The 15797-nt window shown below is 40.9% G+C and overlaps 1 protein-coding gene across 3 annotated transcripts in view; it reads right to left on the reverse strand.

Annotated features, from left to right (window-relative positions):
• Positions 1-119: 119 nt before the first annotated feature.
• EML5 (EMAP like 5) overlaps positions 120-15797 on the reverse strand; it is a 179326-nt gene continuing 163648 nt past the window's right edge. For 2 of the 3 annotated variants that reach the window (XM_030319747.1, XM_032593437.1), the window contains 11 exons: positions 10507-10680; positions 9609-9817; positions 7220-7377; positions 5696-5810; positions 4024-4212; positions 3673-3845; positions 2443-2605; positions 1920-2023; positions 1272-1425; positions 459-559; positions 120-235 (listed from right to left, as the gene is read on the reverse strand). In XM_030319747.1, the coding sequence (XP_030175607.1) occupies positions 199-235; positions 459-559; positions 1272-1425; positions 1920-2023; positions 2443-2605; positions 3673-3845; positions 4024-4212; positions 5696-5810; positions 7220-7377; positions 9609-9817; positions 10507-10680 (1577 nt within the window). In that variant the 3' untranslated portion in view covers positions 120-198. Of the gene's footprint in view, positions 236-458; positions 560-1271; positions 1426-1919; positions 2024-2442; positions 2606-3672; positions 3846-4023; positions 4213-5695; positions 5811-7219; positions 7378-9608; positions 9818-10506; positions 10681-15797 lie in introns of those variants that run through there. The other variant, XM_036064284.1, reaches the window with a different exon arrangement.

Consider the following 15797-nt stretch of genomic DNA (forward strand, 5'->3'; position numbering starts at 1 on the left):
AGTGCACACAGCAAGTATCTTGAACTTATCTGTCTTCTACTTTGATGACTCTGGGCATTATCCCTGTTACAATCCTAAGTTAGCACCACTTGCCCATGCAGGGTTTGGTTCTGTTTGCCTTTTTTTTTTTTTTCCTCGTCTGTAATTCTGGTCTCTCAAGGCTGTTAGTTTATACAGTCTTCTCAGCATCCGTATCTTTTAGTGAGGCATATGTACACATTTCCAGACAAATAAACTGCAATAAAAAAAATGCAGTGAGTTCATTATATTTCTAGATTTTCAGTTTTTTAATGAGCTTTCAAATCATGACATGTATAAAAATTCTCATTAATTCATTTTATTCTGTATTTTCATAGTACGTGACTCCACAGAACCAGCTACCCAGTTATATAGTGATATTAGATCTCTTCATAGAACTAAAGATAGTCTGTTCTTCTCTGGCTAGGAAAGTTACCAACCTGCAGTCATCACCTCCTGCGCTAACGACATGCCGATCACCACTGGTAAATCGAATATTGGTCACGTGAGGTGAATGACCCAAGAACCTTTTGTGCTTTGCCTGAAAAAACAACGAAAAAGAAAGCTTAGGATGTGTGAGGCACGTGAAAATCAAAGGTTCCTGTCCGGAACCCCGTCTCCATCACGGGCTGCGGAGAGAGTAGGCTCTTCAGACCACACGCAGCGTTATTAGATGCTTTTTTACAAGCACCTGGGTGGCTCAGTCAGTTAAGCGTCCAGCTCGTGATTACGACTCAGGTCATGATCTCACAAGTTCATGAGACTGAGCACCCTATTGGGCTCTGTCCTAACAGTGTGGAGCCTGCTTGGGGTTCTCAATCTCTCCCTCTCTCTCTCTGCCCCTCCCCTGCTTGAGTACTTTCTCAAAATAAATAAACATTGCTTTTTCAGAGTTAGTAATGGATCTGCACCTTAACAGACCAGGCGTTTTGAGCAGTCAGATGTCTCCAGGCACTCTGAACATTTTCCTTTGAGGAAGAGAATTTGAAACTTGGAAATAGATTAAAGGTTTAATAAAAGTCTAATAATCACAGCTCTATTAGGATAGTTTGCAAAGATGGTGTTACTTGGGCACGGGGAGATAATTTCTAAAAGCTTTTATTTTTCGTTTTGAAAAAACCTTAGGAACGAAAATTAAGTGTTTCTAAACCAGGAGACTAACATGTTTAGCTATTAAATTATGGAAGAAGTACTAATGATCAGATGTCTAAGCTAGAAAACTACATCAAAAACAAAACCAAACACAAACTTACAAATTTTTCAGGACATGGGAAGTCAAATAACTTAACCATCCCAAAGTCATCTCCTGTTACAAGGCTGATTCCTGAATGAGATACGCAGGCACAGTTGACATTGGCTTTCTCAGCATGTCTGGACCAGATTCCCAGAACTTCATCTCCTAGAATACTAGAGGGAAGGAATAAAGAAAATGTACAATAGCAAACAGATGTACTACACTGAAAAAGGTTTTTGGTAATTAATTTCTACTTAATTATGTTCTTTAAAATTAATAAAGATGCTTATGCTACAGGAATTTGATGGATTAAAAAGATGGATACTCATGGTTATCTGTTACACAGCAAATCTGTAGGATTTCATTTCTAACAGCTGCAAGATTGCATTCCTTTAGGTAGAGAAATGATAGGATTGCTTCACAGTACCCAGTATGTGTTTTTATTGCTGGTTACTAAACCTAATATGTTAAGGAAAATATCAGGGTATCTTCAAAGGCTTTTAACCTTGATAAAGCATGAGAATATGTCCGGTCACAAGGAGTCCCAGCATGAGCATATCATTCTTCTCTTAGGAAGAACTCGGGAAACAGTAACAAACTTAGAACTTGACCACTGTTTCCTAGTGGAATGGCTCTAACTGTTCAGAAGCAGGATTTTCTAGTTTACCTAGTCCATGTGGCCCAAGTAATTCTGTCCATGGTGGCCTGATCCAGAACAGGTTTTCCTGAAGGCACTTCATAGACATGTCGTTTATAGCAACCAGTGGAGACCTTTCAGCGTATTAAAATGGGACAAGAATTCCATTAATTCGAGAGACACATCAGAAGGCTAGAGTATACTAGCAAAGCGTGCTATTTCATTTACATTTCCAACATTAAGAACATTAATGACTACAAAAATCTGTCAGAAGAAGACGGAGAAAAGATCTGAGAAGAACAGGATATTAAAGAATGCAGAAACAGTGAAGAGTAAACAAAGGCAAGAGTTCAGAAGCTCTGGAACTCGGGAGTTTTTTCAGGAAGCTCTCGCCCAATGTGGGGCTCGAATTCACGGCCCTGAGATCAAGAATCCCATGCTCTGCTGACTGAGCCGGCCAGGTGCCCCTCTGAAACTCAGGAGTTTTAAATGCATCCACTTAACAATGTAAAAACAGCTACTGTGAACTGGATGTAGGACACAGGTACTGTACCTGGAGATATCTGCTATCTGCAGAGAAGTCCATTTGAATGACAAAGCTGGGAATGTCTCTGCAGTAACTGATTCTGTTAAGGGTGGGGCCCAATGTTAGGTCATAAAAATCCACCGAGTTCTCACTAGAACCCACTGCCAGAAACCGGGAATCCGGACTAAATCTGGAGAGGTAATAAAATATGTGAAAGATACATCAGCACACATGAAATCATAAATATTTAAGACCAGTAACTTCCATTCTACCTCAAAAACAAGTATGTGTGTGATCTGGCCTCAAGCAGATTTACCTGGTGGACACAACTGATTTGTGTGTATGGAGATTCTATTTGTGTTACGTGGAACAAAATTTACATGTTATTTCAAGTGCCAATTCCCTTAAAAGTGTAGGTTTTGAAAAAGCTACTAACAATTACATAATTCCTAAGTTACATAGTTCGCCAAATTCACCAAGATAGGTTTCTTTCATCTGGAATCATGGTATCTTAACAGCAAAGGACACAGACCTGCTTAAGTCCCCTCAGGTTATCTGGTGAAGGTACACTATTTGAAGCTTGGAAGAAGTTACTTGAAGACACAAGTATATGCCTAGTGATCATGGGAAATGATCTGGGACAACGCAGGTTCTTGAGGGGAATGGGGGACCTATAAAGTTTATATAGTGAAGTCCTGAGGACGGTTTCATTTGTAAAAGGGTTTTACGGTGAAGGGTGCGAGCAGATTCAGTAATCCATCTTGATCACACAGAGGCACTTGGTAAATGGTAGCCACTGTCCAGATAAGCTTAAGCACTGGAATATAAAGGTTCAAGAAAAGTTTAAAGTTTAATTAATTCAGATTCTGGGGCATAGATGTTTGATGGGTGTTAATTAAACGAGTAACTATGCAGTTGAGGGTTGGGGTTGCAGCTTTAGTTTCCAGGCTGACGTCTACAGGACAGATGGCTCTCTTCGGTACAGCAGAAGATCATTCTTGGCAGGATGAACTTGCTGGACCTGTCCAGTGTGACGCTTCATCGACAAGCGTTCCCTGAGTACGTGCTCTTATAAGGCACTGTGGTTGATGCCACTAGATTAATAATTCGGCAAGAAGTACACAAACAGCCATATTTCAGCATACAAGTGATGATGTGATAAAATGCTATAGGCACTAATGAGGACCTGTTTTCAAATGCAACCCGGGTCATTTAAGAATACATATACTAGAAATTCTATTCCATTTGTTGACTAACCTGATATCATGGATTGAACATCGTCTATCTCTCTTCTTTCCCCATATTTTTAGGGAGCTCACCAGTAAAATAATAAATTCTCCATTTTTCATTCCGATAGCCACCATATCCCCTTCAGGGCTATAACACACGGTCCGAGCAGCATGTCCCAAGTTCACTTTGTTTAACATCTTCTGCATAAGAACCAAAAGAGCCAGAGAAAACTACATTAAGTACTTACAAAGTAAACCAGTTCCTTTTCAACATAATTCTCAAATAGTTCTTCTCAAATTGTGCTAGCAATTTGGGACTTACACTCTCCTTAGAAATTGTAACTTAAAAGAAAAAAAGCCAGAAACTGTTTGTACCTACTTTATCAGCAATATCCCAGAGTCTCACTGTCCCATCTTCTGCGGCAGAAAGGAAAAAATCCCTGGAGGGATGTGTCACTAGTCCCCATATGGGCCCATCCACATGACCATTAACTAAAATATTGCAGGCTGCATTTTTCTCTCCAACTTCGATGATCTCCGCACTCCTTGTCCCAACTAGGATCTTGCCCTGAAACACAAGGGGATTGATATATTTATCGTAATTACAGCAATGTCTTTTAATAACTTAAGGACCCTACTGACCTTTCAGAGAACTTTTTGCTTTGAACTAACACAGTAGCAAGCCCATCATTAGCTCATGAGGTTTTTCTTTGACTAGAGGCGCATCTGCAAGAGCCCCGAGTCTGCCAAAAAACAGAACTATTCTCTAAGACAGAGCCCTGACTTTGACTATATTTTAATCTGACGATCTCCAAAGAGGTGCAAGTGCGCTGGGATACAGGAAGAAAGTATTACATTTTAGTTAAAAAGTATAAATAGCAGTGTCTGGGTGGCTCGGTCAGTTGAGCGTCTGACTTCGACTCAGGTCATGATCTCCTTGCTCGTGAGTCTGAGACCCGTGTCAGGCTCTCTGCTGACAGCTGGAGCCTGCTTCGATTCTGCGTCTCCCTCTCTCTCTGCCCCTCCCCTGTTCATGTCTCGCTTGCTCTCCAAACTAAACTTCAAAAAACAAAAAAGAAGTATAAATAAAAGCCTAATTAATACATGGACTGAAGATAATACATGTGTATAATTTATAAATACACTTATTGCCAGTGCATGCATGGTCCAAATTTTTTATAGGAATGAATGTTTTTTTAAAAAAAGGGTGGCTGGGTAGAGCATACGACTCTTGATGTTGGGGGTTTTGAGTTTGAGCCCCATGCTTGGCGGGGGGTTGAGTACTTATAAAATTAAGGTGCCTGGGGGGCTCAGTCACTTGAGTGTCTGCCTTTGGCTCAGGTCATGATATATTTCATGAGTTCAAGCTTCACCTCGGACTCTGTGCTGTCAGTGTGGAGCCCACTTTGGATCCTCTGTCTCCCTCCCTCTCTGCCCTCCCCATTCTTGCGCTCTCTCTCTCAAAAATAATGAGCATTGGGGCACCTAGGTGGCTCAGTCGGTTAAATATCAGACTTCGGCTCGGGTCATGATCTCACAGTTTGTGGGTTCGGGCCCCACGCTGGGCTCTGTGCTGACAGCTCAAGGCCTGGAGCCTGCTTTGGATTCTGTCTCCCTCTCTGCCCCTCCCATGCTCGTGCTGTCTCTCTCCCACTCAAAAATAAACATGAAAAAAATGTTTTAGTTAAAAAAAAGAAATGTACATTTAAAAATAAAATTTAACAAAATTTTGCTGTAATCAAAATTGATTCAACTGGCAAGAAATTTCACTTCTGCCCACCACAGTTGAATTAGTAGACTCAAGAAAACATGGAGGTTTAAATACTGTGTTGAGACCGGGGAGTAGCTTCTCATCTTAAGCGTGGCCCGGAGGCAGAAGGCACACGGGCGCTGCCCGCGGGGCTGCGGGGGCGGCCGGGAAAAGGCAGAGCGTAGCCAGCAAGCAGACTCCTCTGCAAGTGTCACTCGTCAAGTTGCAGAGGGCGAGGGAACTGCAAGAATAACCGTTCTCTACTTTTGGCTGCACCGGAACGGCTCTCGGAACATCTTACTTTGCCCCTGCACACGGAGCGGACACAGTCCGTGGCTTGTCCCGTGTCCAGCCTGAAGGCTCGGCACCGCCTCAGTTCCTGATCCCACAGCTTGACCGCTCCTCCTTCTCTTGACCTAAGAGCAACCCAAGCCAAATAAGCATTTTTATGAGCTATTACAAATCACTTTTATTACAAACAAATACTAAATTATACAAGCAGAACAGTAAAAAAAAAAAAAGGGGGGGGCCCGATATTCACTTTTTGTAGTCTCTAAACTTTCTGTGGCAACTTTAAGATACACTGTATTTCAGCCATTCAGTTGAAGCAAATTTTACCTGATGAAAATTCATTTTTCTGACATGAGTGTAATCTTCCTTAGTTCTCCACATCCCCCCGCCCCCATATAATGTATCCTCTTGATTAAGGAAATGTGCAGAATGATGTTTAATGTTAAAATGACAATGGAAACGTAAGGCTAGATAACAGGATTACAGGTGCTATGCTATAGAAGAGATCTTTAATGGCCAAAAGGGGTGCGCTTTCCTTCGTATCATTGTTAAAATACCCACTGAAACCATCCAGCAGGCTACTAATGGGCAGAGGTGTGCTGAACAGAAGGCGTGTGGGAAACACCAGCGTCAGGGTAAGACAGAAAAGAGAAAACATAGCCCATTTATGGTTTTTCTCTTGGGAGAACTGAAAAATGTATTCCTTTATTTTCTGTTAGATGAATTGCTTGTCTTAGGAGAAAAGCACGCCCAGGACCACAATACAGGGTTTGTTTTTGTGAAACACAAAAGCCGCTGCACTGGTGTTTGATTAGGTGGGTTCCCTCATCCTGGATGGACATGTGCGTGCTTCCTGGCCCCGCAAACACTACATTTTAACAAGCATAGGAGTATGTTGGCAGAAAATCCATTAGTATCTGGCTTCTTCTGGGAGGTTTTCAAATCACTCAGAAAAACGTCTTTCGTTAGACTTAAATTTTGAAGGCTGTTTTACACAATTTTATGTAACAAGTATTTTATGTAACGAGATTGCCTCAAGCAAAAGCAAACAAGGCAGTTTGTTTCTAGTGTCCTCACACCTTTCTGAGGCCGCCAGCTGTATGCACCTTACCCCTCAGTGTCTGTTTGGGCCAAAAAGGAGAGAGCAGGCAGTCAAGATACGTCCTGGGTTTGAGGGCAAAGATTCTCCCATGGGTCACTTCTTCCCCAGCAAATACTTATCCAGGCATACAGACATGAGGGAAATCAGTTCTCTGCCTACACGATAACCACCTAAACCATACCTCAGAGAAATAAGCTATCGCCCCAACTGTTGGGGTTAAGGTGTCTTTACACTGTGAAATAAATCAGAAGTGACTTAAGAAATTAATAGTCAACAGGAAGGCACATAAAAGGCAATAAAGGTGAAGCACATGAGGAAGAAGGTCAGAGAGGATGATCCGTGTAGTCTAGAAATAACTAGAATAATGCACTGCAAACTGCAGGCAGCCCCCAGTGCATGAACGTGTGGTCAGGCTGTGGGAACAGGACTCACGGCCTTTCCTTGCCTCCGGTCACAATAAGTCCGTCTCGCAGTGTGGTGAACATGGCAAACACAGGCCCGTTGTGAGCTCTGGCCACGGTCCTACACAATATGTGATCTTTCCACACACAGACATCTCCACTGACGGTACCTGTAAACGTCAAGTTATTCTGAAAAGGAGCGGGGAAGGGGGAGACAAACTCATCAAAAGTTCAAATAGAGTTGAAACAGATGCAATTCTCTACCATAAGTGTGGCCTACCTCACATTCTCAGATACAAAGAACATGATACAGTGGGAGAAACCATGGACCCGGCAAACGGGTTCATGTCTGAACTTGAGGTTTAGTTTTGTCAGGGCCTTTTAGTCTATTCTGTTGCTTATTTGCTGGAATAACCTTCGGTGAGGTTTTTTAATCTCTAGGATTATCAGCTTTTTCATGTGTAAAACGAGGGAGTTCAGGCACCAAGTTTCCCTCCAATGCAAAATTTTAGAATTCTGGTTTACATCGTCCCTTTAGGCTGCTTCCCTCCAGCTGCCTGAGAAATAACTTGAGGTCATCAGTAACTGAGAGTGAAAAAAAAGAGTAGGAACAGGAAGTGAAAATAACATTTCACTAGTTTTGATAAAGTATTTTGCCACAGAAAGTAAAACTACGTACACAACTTATAGCAATGTTGTATGAGTTTAAATTTCACTAATTCATGAGGTTATATATGAAATTAACATTTGCCATGATTTCTCAAAATCAAAACGGCAAAAATCAGTGCATTTCTGCAATACAACATAAGATAAATTTGATAAGGTGCCCAAAGTAATAGTGCTTTAGATCACTTTGAGAATGCAATCCTGATAGAGTTCATTTATGCGGAAACTGGAGAAATTAAATTCTGCATCATGTGCTATTTTCATCCATTTTAGTTTCACTTTCAGAGCAACTGGTCCAAGATCTTTCAACAAAAACGATATGGAAAGAACTAATAGGAAAGTAAGATTTTGAATTACAACAAAACATTTTCTTTAATCTTTCTGACAAGAACATAGTTTCTATGTTTAATTTCCCTACAATTTTTTTAAAGTAATCTCACAACCTCGAGATCGAGAGTTGCATGCTCTAGGCGCCCCTGCCTACAACAATTTAATGTTACTTTGAATATGCAGTCATGCATATTCTCTGTACCTATTTGGATAACAATAATTATACTTGTCATCTAGGAGCATCATTAATTCATGCCTTATCTTCAATCAGAATGTAAATGCTCTAGGCGTAGAAACCAAGATTTTACTTCCCTTGCTTTTTTTTTTTTTTTGTAACCCTAGGCATGGAGGGTGTTCAAACAGGCCTAAACTGAACATCAGTCCATCTTGCTATGTAACAAAACATTCTGATTTCACTGCTGCTTTAACCGGAAGTCAATCAGGACTAATATTTTAGTCTTCAAGTTTATTTTCTATTGGGAATAGGCAACTGGGTACATAAGGAATTTTATACGTGAAACAAGTTAAGTCAACACAGGCAAATTAAATGCCAGAAGCATTTGAAGGTGTGGGTTTTTCTTCTGGAAAGGAACTACCCTACCCATCTTATATTATGAATCCCCAAAATGTTTAATGGAAGTTTGACATGGTATGACCAACATTTTCAATGATCTTTTTGTTAAAATCATGTGCTTAAAGGTTCTAAAAGTATAATTTTCTTCGTGCGTTACACTCCCAGCCCCATAAACACTTTAGTACAGAAATCCACCAAGGTTTTTGATGTACCAAAGGATTTAAAAAGTGTGGCCAGGGCTCAGGGTATTAGAGATGTGGATTGTAAACCACAAGCCCAATGGGATGTGGGGGCAGGGACTGCTCTGGAACACCCTCTGTGAAGACTGGGAATCTTGCTCTCCTTCCTACTCTGAAAGAGCTGCACTGGCCCAGAGCACTTCCAACTATGTGATAAGCAGTGAGTTAAGTTGATAGAGAGCAAAAGAAATCCTAAACTCAGGTACCACCTTAAACACTAGAAAAATTACATTTCTTGATTCATCTTTCTTCATTCTGACAAATTTTTAGGATTATGAGGAACTACTAGAAGGATAGACATTTTAGGGGACTTAGGGTGACAATTACAAAATTAACGAAGGCTTTTGAGCATGGCTGGCAGTGGCCCAAGGACTGAAATGTTTCATTATAATCCTTCTCCCTCATTAATTTTCTTTCCTACTCCCTGATTTCTGAAAGTACCAGATTTTGAAAGGTGGAGTATATGCAGGACTGGGACATATGGAATGGTTAGTGGGTCACGGTGCCATATGAATGACAACACGAATGTGGCTTATCTGAAGCAAGAAAATTCAAAGCAGTCCAACTGCCGTGACTGAGTTCCACAAGCACACGCGGTTTAAGAGACATACTGCACCAAACGCCACAGCAAGCATGGTCTGCATCCGGGCATCCTCCAGGGTGCTCACGAGCCCTTTTTTGCTAAGAAGAGCCCTTCCTGCCAGTGTCCAGAACTTCACGTGTTTGACTCCCACAGAGACAAACTGGGAATCTGAATCTGGTCGGAATTCTGCCACAAAAATGCGTCGGTTGTGACCGGCTCTGCTGGCAATTTTGGCGCCTGATAAAAAGAGACGACAAATTACCTAAGTTAGCGGAGGAACTAAGATAGCTTTTGCCAGATCGAACAGCTACTCAAAATATATCGTTCAAAAAACAAATACTTGCGCGTGTCCTCTGCATCGCTACCTGGCCGCCAGATGACAGACGATTACTGGCGGAGAAGGTCCTTTTTACATACTTTCTCAAGTGACATGTGTATTAATGGGAGCTTTATTATCATTGAAGGGCCATTCTAGATTTTAGAAATCACATCTTACTTTCTCCTATGTAGCTCTGTGAACTTCACTTTTTGTAGCAGCCACGTAACTGGAAAGTTTTATCTAAAGTATGGAAAGCAATATTATCCTGTTCATCTTTCATTATCACTTGGTATTTCATTTCCGTTCTTAACACCCTCCATGACCAAGCAAATAAGAATTAACAAGGAGACTTACATATGGTTTCTTACTGAAAGAGCAGTGAATTATGTATAGTATTAGTAACTTGCATATGTTTCTATTTCGTGAGCTTCTTTCACTGAGTTTTTAAAGTGCAACATACAGTGAGTGATACCAGCTGTGTACTGTGTGTGTTGCAGGGCTGAAATGAAGAACGATTTCAGTCACTAAGTTAAAGCAAATATGAAACAGAGTTTATATCACCCTGGTATTCTTAGTTTTAAAAATCACCAAGAAAAAAGAACCCTACCTTCCTGCCATCTCCAAATGGTAATCGTATGTTCTGGGTCCAGCCCCACAGACAGCAAGAGTTTGCCGGTAGCACTGAAGCTGACTGAACACACTCCCTTCGAATGGTAGCATCTCAGTATAGATAAAGTCTGCTTGTTCATTGCATCCCAGATGTGGATAGAAGGAGCCGTAGCTAAATAATGATAAAATCCAAAAGTTGTAATATACCTGTTACAGATGCTTCCATTTCTACAGCTGATGCATACTTTCTGAAACACGGAAAAGTATGTACCAAAGAATGACTGTGTACTTAAGAAAAAATAGCTCAAAACCAAGACTAAATGAAAAAAGAAACAGATTCACAAATACAGAGAACTGATGGTTGCCAGAGGGGAGGGCGGAGGGGGATGGACAAAATGGGTGAAAGGGAGCGGGAGATACAGATTTCCAGTTATGAATAAGTCATGGGATAAAAGGCACAGCATAGGGAATACAGTCAATGGGACTGGAATGACATCGCATGGGGATGAATGGTAGCGACACCCACGGTGAGCACAGCGGAACATGTAAACTTGTCCAATCATGATGTTGTACGCCTGGAACTCATGTAACATTGTGTGTCAACTGTACCTCGATTTAAAAAAATAATAAAAGAAAGAAAGAAAAGGAAAGAGGAAGGAAAGGCAAAAATACAGAATACTTCTTCAGGCTACAGTTCACACTGCATTTTTGAGAAAATAACATTTATACAAGAAAATTAGGCAATCACAAACTTTAAATTATTCAGAAATACACATTTTAGATACATGTTAAATCTTTATATAATTATGTGGAGAAATGCACAAATATTACACAATAATTAAATATCAGAGTATATTCAGTTATCTGCTATCTGAACATTAGTTCTGAACATTAGTTACTGTTACTCAGTATCTCATCTGAAGGGGAGATGAAAAGCAAACACAAACTGAGAAAGGCAACAGGTAGGAAGGACACCATGTGAATAGATCTCAAAAGAAATCTTCAACCATACAGACAGATATCTGGTAAAAAGCCAAGTTCACATCACTTTTTTTTTTTTTTTAATTATTTTTTTTTTCAACGTTTATTTATTTTTGGGACAGAGAGAGACAGAGCATGAACGGGGGAGGGGCAGACAGAGAGGGAGACACAGAATCCGAAACAGGCTCCAGGCTCTGAGCCATCAGCCCAGAGCCCGACGCGGGGCTCGAACTCACGGACCGCGAGATCGTGACCTGGCTGAAGTCGGACGCTTAACCGACTGCGCCACCCAGGCGCCCCCACATCACTTTATAAAACGGTGTTTTTTTATTTTTTAATTTTTAAAATTTATTTTTGAGAGACAGAAAGAGAGCACAAGTGGAGGAGGGGCACAGAGAGAGAGGTACAGAGGATCCAAAGCAGGCTCCAGGCTCTGCCCTGACAGCACAGAGCCTGACGCGGGGCTCGGACTCACAAACTGTGAAATCATGACCTGAGCTAAAGTTGGATGCTTAACCGACTGAGCCACCCAGGTGCCAATTTTTGTTTTTTAAACAAGATTTCAGGGAAGAACTAAAACTTTTTTTTTTAAAGGTTTATTTATTTTTGAGAGAGAGAGTGCACACATGGAGGAGGGGCACAGAGAGAGGGAGACAGGGCATCTAAAGCAGGCTCTGCACTGACAGCAGAGAGCCCAATGTGGGGCTTGAACCCAAGAACTGTAAGATCATGATCCAATTGAAGCTAGATGCTTGTTTACAAAACTGAGCCACCAGGTACCCCCAAACTGCTAATCTGTTTTATTTATTTAGATTTTTTTTAAAAAGTAAAAAAAAATTTAGTAGGGTCTACACCCAACGTGGGGTTTAAACTCATGACTCTAAGATCAAGAGTCGCATACTCTTCTGACTGAGCCAACTAGGTGTCCCCAAATTGCTAATCTTTATAAAAAAAAATTGTATTTGTTGTTATTCATCTTGTGTAGCCCATTTCTGCTGCTTAAAAAATTTTCCCAGTTCTCTGTATTTTCCAACTTAAAAATCAGGGATTTGTATTGTCCTTTCTTCATGAACTGCAGCCCATAAAAATGTATTCATTTTCAGCAGCTAATTCAGTCTTAGAACGTAAGTACTTTTAGTAAAATAATTGAAATATGAGAGTGGGTTTGTTTCAAACTATAAATCCGCTACAAATAATGCAAAAATAGAGACATTTTTATTTATTTATTTTTGAGAAAGAGAGAGCACACAGCGGAGGGACAGAAAGGGGGGAAGAAGAGAATCTCAAGCAGGCTCCACACTCAGCAAGAGCCTGGCGCAGGGCTCAATCTCATAACCATGAGATCATGACCTGAGCCAAAATCAAGAGTCAGACCCTTAACTGACTGAGCCACCAAGGTGCCCAGAGACAGTTTAATAAGATAAGCTGTCTTGGTATCTTTTGATGAAGAAAGACATTTTGGTCTCTAAAGAAAACATTCTGATAAATTTAAACTATGTTGTATACAATCTACAATTTATAGCATACAATGATTAATCTGTCAGTCCTTCAAAGTAATTACAATATAGTAAACCAGGGACTGGAAGTCATTAAGTAAAACCTGTTCAAAGATGTAACTGTAAAAAATCAAAACTGTATGGGAACAGTTTACCATGTATTAACATATGGTATTTATGTGTGAAAAACTGAGCACAATAATTTAAGTACTGGACCAAAAGTTAGTATGTTCTTTATTCAATAAAAGTCAAAGGATATGAGGGACTGGTAAACTCAATGTCAATGAATAATGTTAGGTGGCTTAGATTTAAAGTGTAAATATATACTAGATCAGTCTATAATTTTTTGCCAGTAATAAATATTATATAGGTCATCTATAATATAGAAACTTATTTATTTAAGTGTATTTACTTTTGAAGGAGGGAGGGTGAGAGAGAGAGCACAAGTGTGGGGGAAGGGAAGAGACGGGGGAGAGAAAGGATTCCAAACAGGCTCCATGCTGTCAGCGTGGAGCCCGATGCGGGGCTCGAATCCAGGGACCATGAGACCATGACCTGAGTCAAAACCAAGAATTGGATGCTTAACTGACTGAGCCACACAGGTGCCCTCAAACTTTTGTATATGTTTACAAAAAGCACCTGGGGGCAATCCACAGACTTTATTTGCCTAAATGTGATGAGGCAGATAATGGATTTTTAAGAAACATCATTCAGTTTTGCCTCCAAATTTAATATGTCAAAACTACAAATACTTTTATTTATCTAAAAATTAAATAGCAAGTAATCTTAAGAAAGTTGAATTCTGAGCTTTTCAGGCTTTCATAAAAAGTTAAATGAGATGGTAAGGACAGTATACCTGAAATTTATGTTTTACAACATTCAGGTATGAGCATGACATGGGACTGCTACATATTTAGACTGTTCTAAACTTCCTTCAGTGACAGTATTTAAGATTTAAATCACTGCAAAATTTTTTTAAAGTTTATTTTGAGGGGCGCCTGGGTGGCTCAGTCGGTTGAGCGGCCGACTTCAGCTCAGGTCATGATCTCGCAGTCCGTGAGTTCGAGCCCCGCGTCGGGCTCTGTGCTGACAGCTCAGAGCCTGGAGCCTGTTTCGGATTCTGTGTCTCCCTCTCTCTGGCCCTCCCCCATTCATGCTCTGTCTCTCCCTGTCTCAAAAATAAATAAAACGTTTAAAAAAAAATTAAAAAAAAATAAAGTTTATTTTGAGAGAGAGAGAGAGAGAGAGCAGAGAGAGAGAGAGGGAGAGAGAAGCCCCAAGCAGGCTCCACACTGTCAGCAGAGAGGCCGATGTTGGGCTCGAACTCATGAAACGTGAGATCATGACCTGAGCCAAAATCAGGAGTCAGATACTTATTAACTGACTGAGCTACCCAGGCGCCCCAATCACTACAAATTTTCAAGGCTTTTCTAACTTACTAAAGAAAGATTAAATTATGTTCATTACATTTTATTTTCTATGATTCAAAAAGGGTCATTCACGATGCTGGAGTAACACAGACACTCTTCTCACTCTTTCCCTTCCTACATGCCACCAGCTAACGGGTGCCTGTCATGGGCTAGGTCTGTAACAGAAGACACATCAAAGCTCCACTACTAGGCAGGTGTGTTTTCCTATGAAGTCAGCCAGGCCCTAAGTCACACGTACTTCAGTGTGCTGTCCTCGGAATCCAGGTTCTGTGCATGCTCCTTCCATCATATCAAGCTATCTCTGGAAAATCAATCCCACTGACTTTATTGTTTTTTAATGTTCATTCATTTTTAAGAGAGAAAGAGCGAGAGAGAGGGCACAAGCTGGGAAAAGGCAGAGGGGGATAGAGGATCTGAAGTGGGCTCCATGTTGACAGTAGACAGCCTAATGTGGGGCTCAAACTTGTGAACCATAAGATCATGACCTGAGCCGAAGTCAGACACTCAACCAACTGAGCCACCCAGGCGCCCCAATCCCTTTATAAGCATTCCTGACTCTTACTCTCCAGTATAGAGATGCCACAAGGGTCTCTTTCAATTACTAGTTGGATCTTATAAGAACCAAAGTTTTAAAGGATATTCTTTCTCCATCCTCTACTTGGTCTTTGGTAGTATTATAAAAACTGTATTTTTAACAAAATTTTAATATGGGCCATTAAGTGTAACAACTGTATCTCACTCTTTAATTTCCGCAGGGGACAACTCCTTGCAGCATACCCACTATCCATTACCTCTTTCCTTCTTAATAAAGTTATGCTTTTATTCAGGAATCCCCTCCTCCCTTATGTAGAGCAAGTGATTCAGGGAGAGACCCTGCTTGCTCAGTTCACCAGTCTAAGCCTGCTGTGATTGATGACTTCCCCGAACCCCCAGCCACCCACACTCACACTCCCCACTCTCTGCCTCCAGCAGCAGTGATTCAGTTCAGTAACCCAGATTTGAGCCAATCAGCACATGGTACTCCCCAGGTCTTCTTAGTCTGGGGTTTGGTTTGTGTCTAAAAATGACTCAATCAGGCTAAACGGAAGAACTTTTAAGCTCATGGTTCTGAAAAAGGGTTTTTATCTGCTTCCCAACTAGATGAAAGCAAAGAAGCATGTAGTTCTAACTGGTACTGGCAGCCCTTTTGTGACCATGAATGCAACCAACCTTAGGATGAATATATTTCCTGATTTTCTGTCATACAGGACAACACGGAAGATCCTTAAAGTCACTTAATGGACAACTAACCATTGTGACAAACAGTAACTACAAATGGGGGGGGGGGGTTTGGGGGTACAGAGAATTCTCCCTTTGAATTGCCTTAAGGATCAAAAATGTCA

The sequence above is a fragment of the Lynx canadensis genome, chromosome B3 (genome assembly GCF_007474595.2).
Source record: "Lynx canadensis isolate LIC74 chromosome B3, mLynCan4.pri.v2, whole genome shotgun sequence".
NCBI classification, from domain to species: domain Eukaryota; kingdom Metazoa; phylum Chordata; class Mammalia; order Carnivora; family Felidae; genus Lynx; species Lynx canadensis.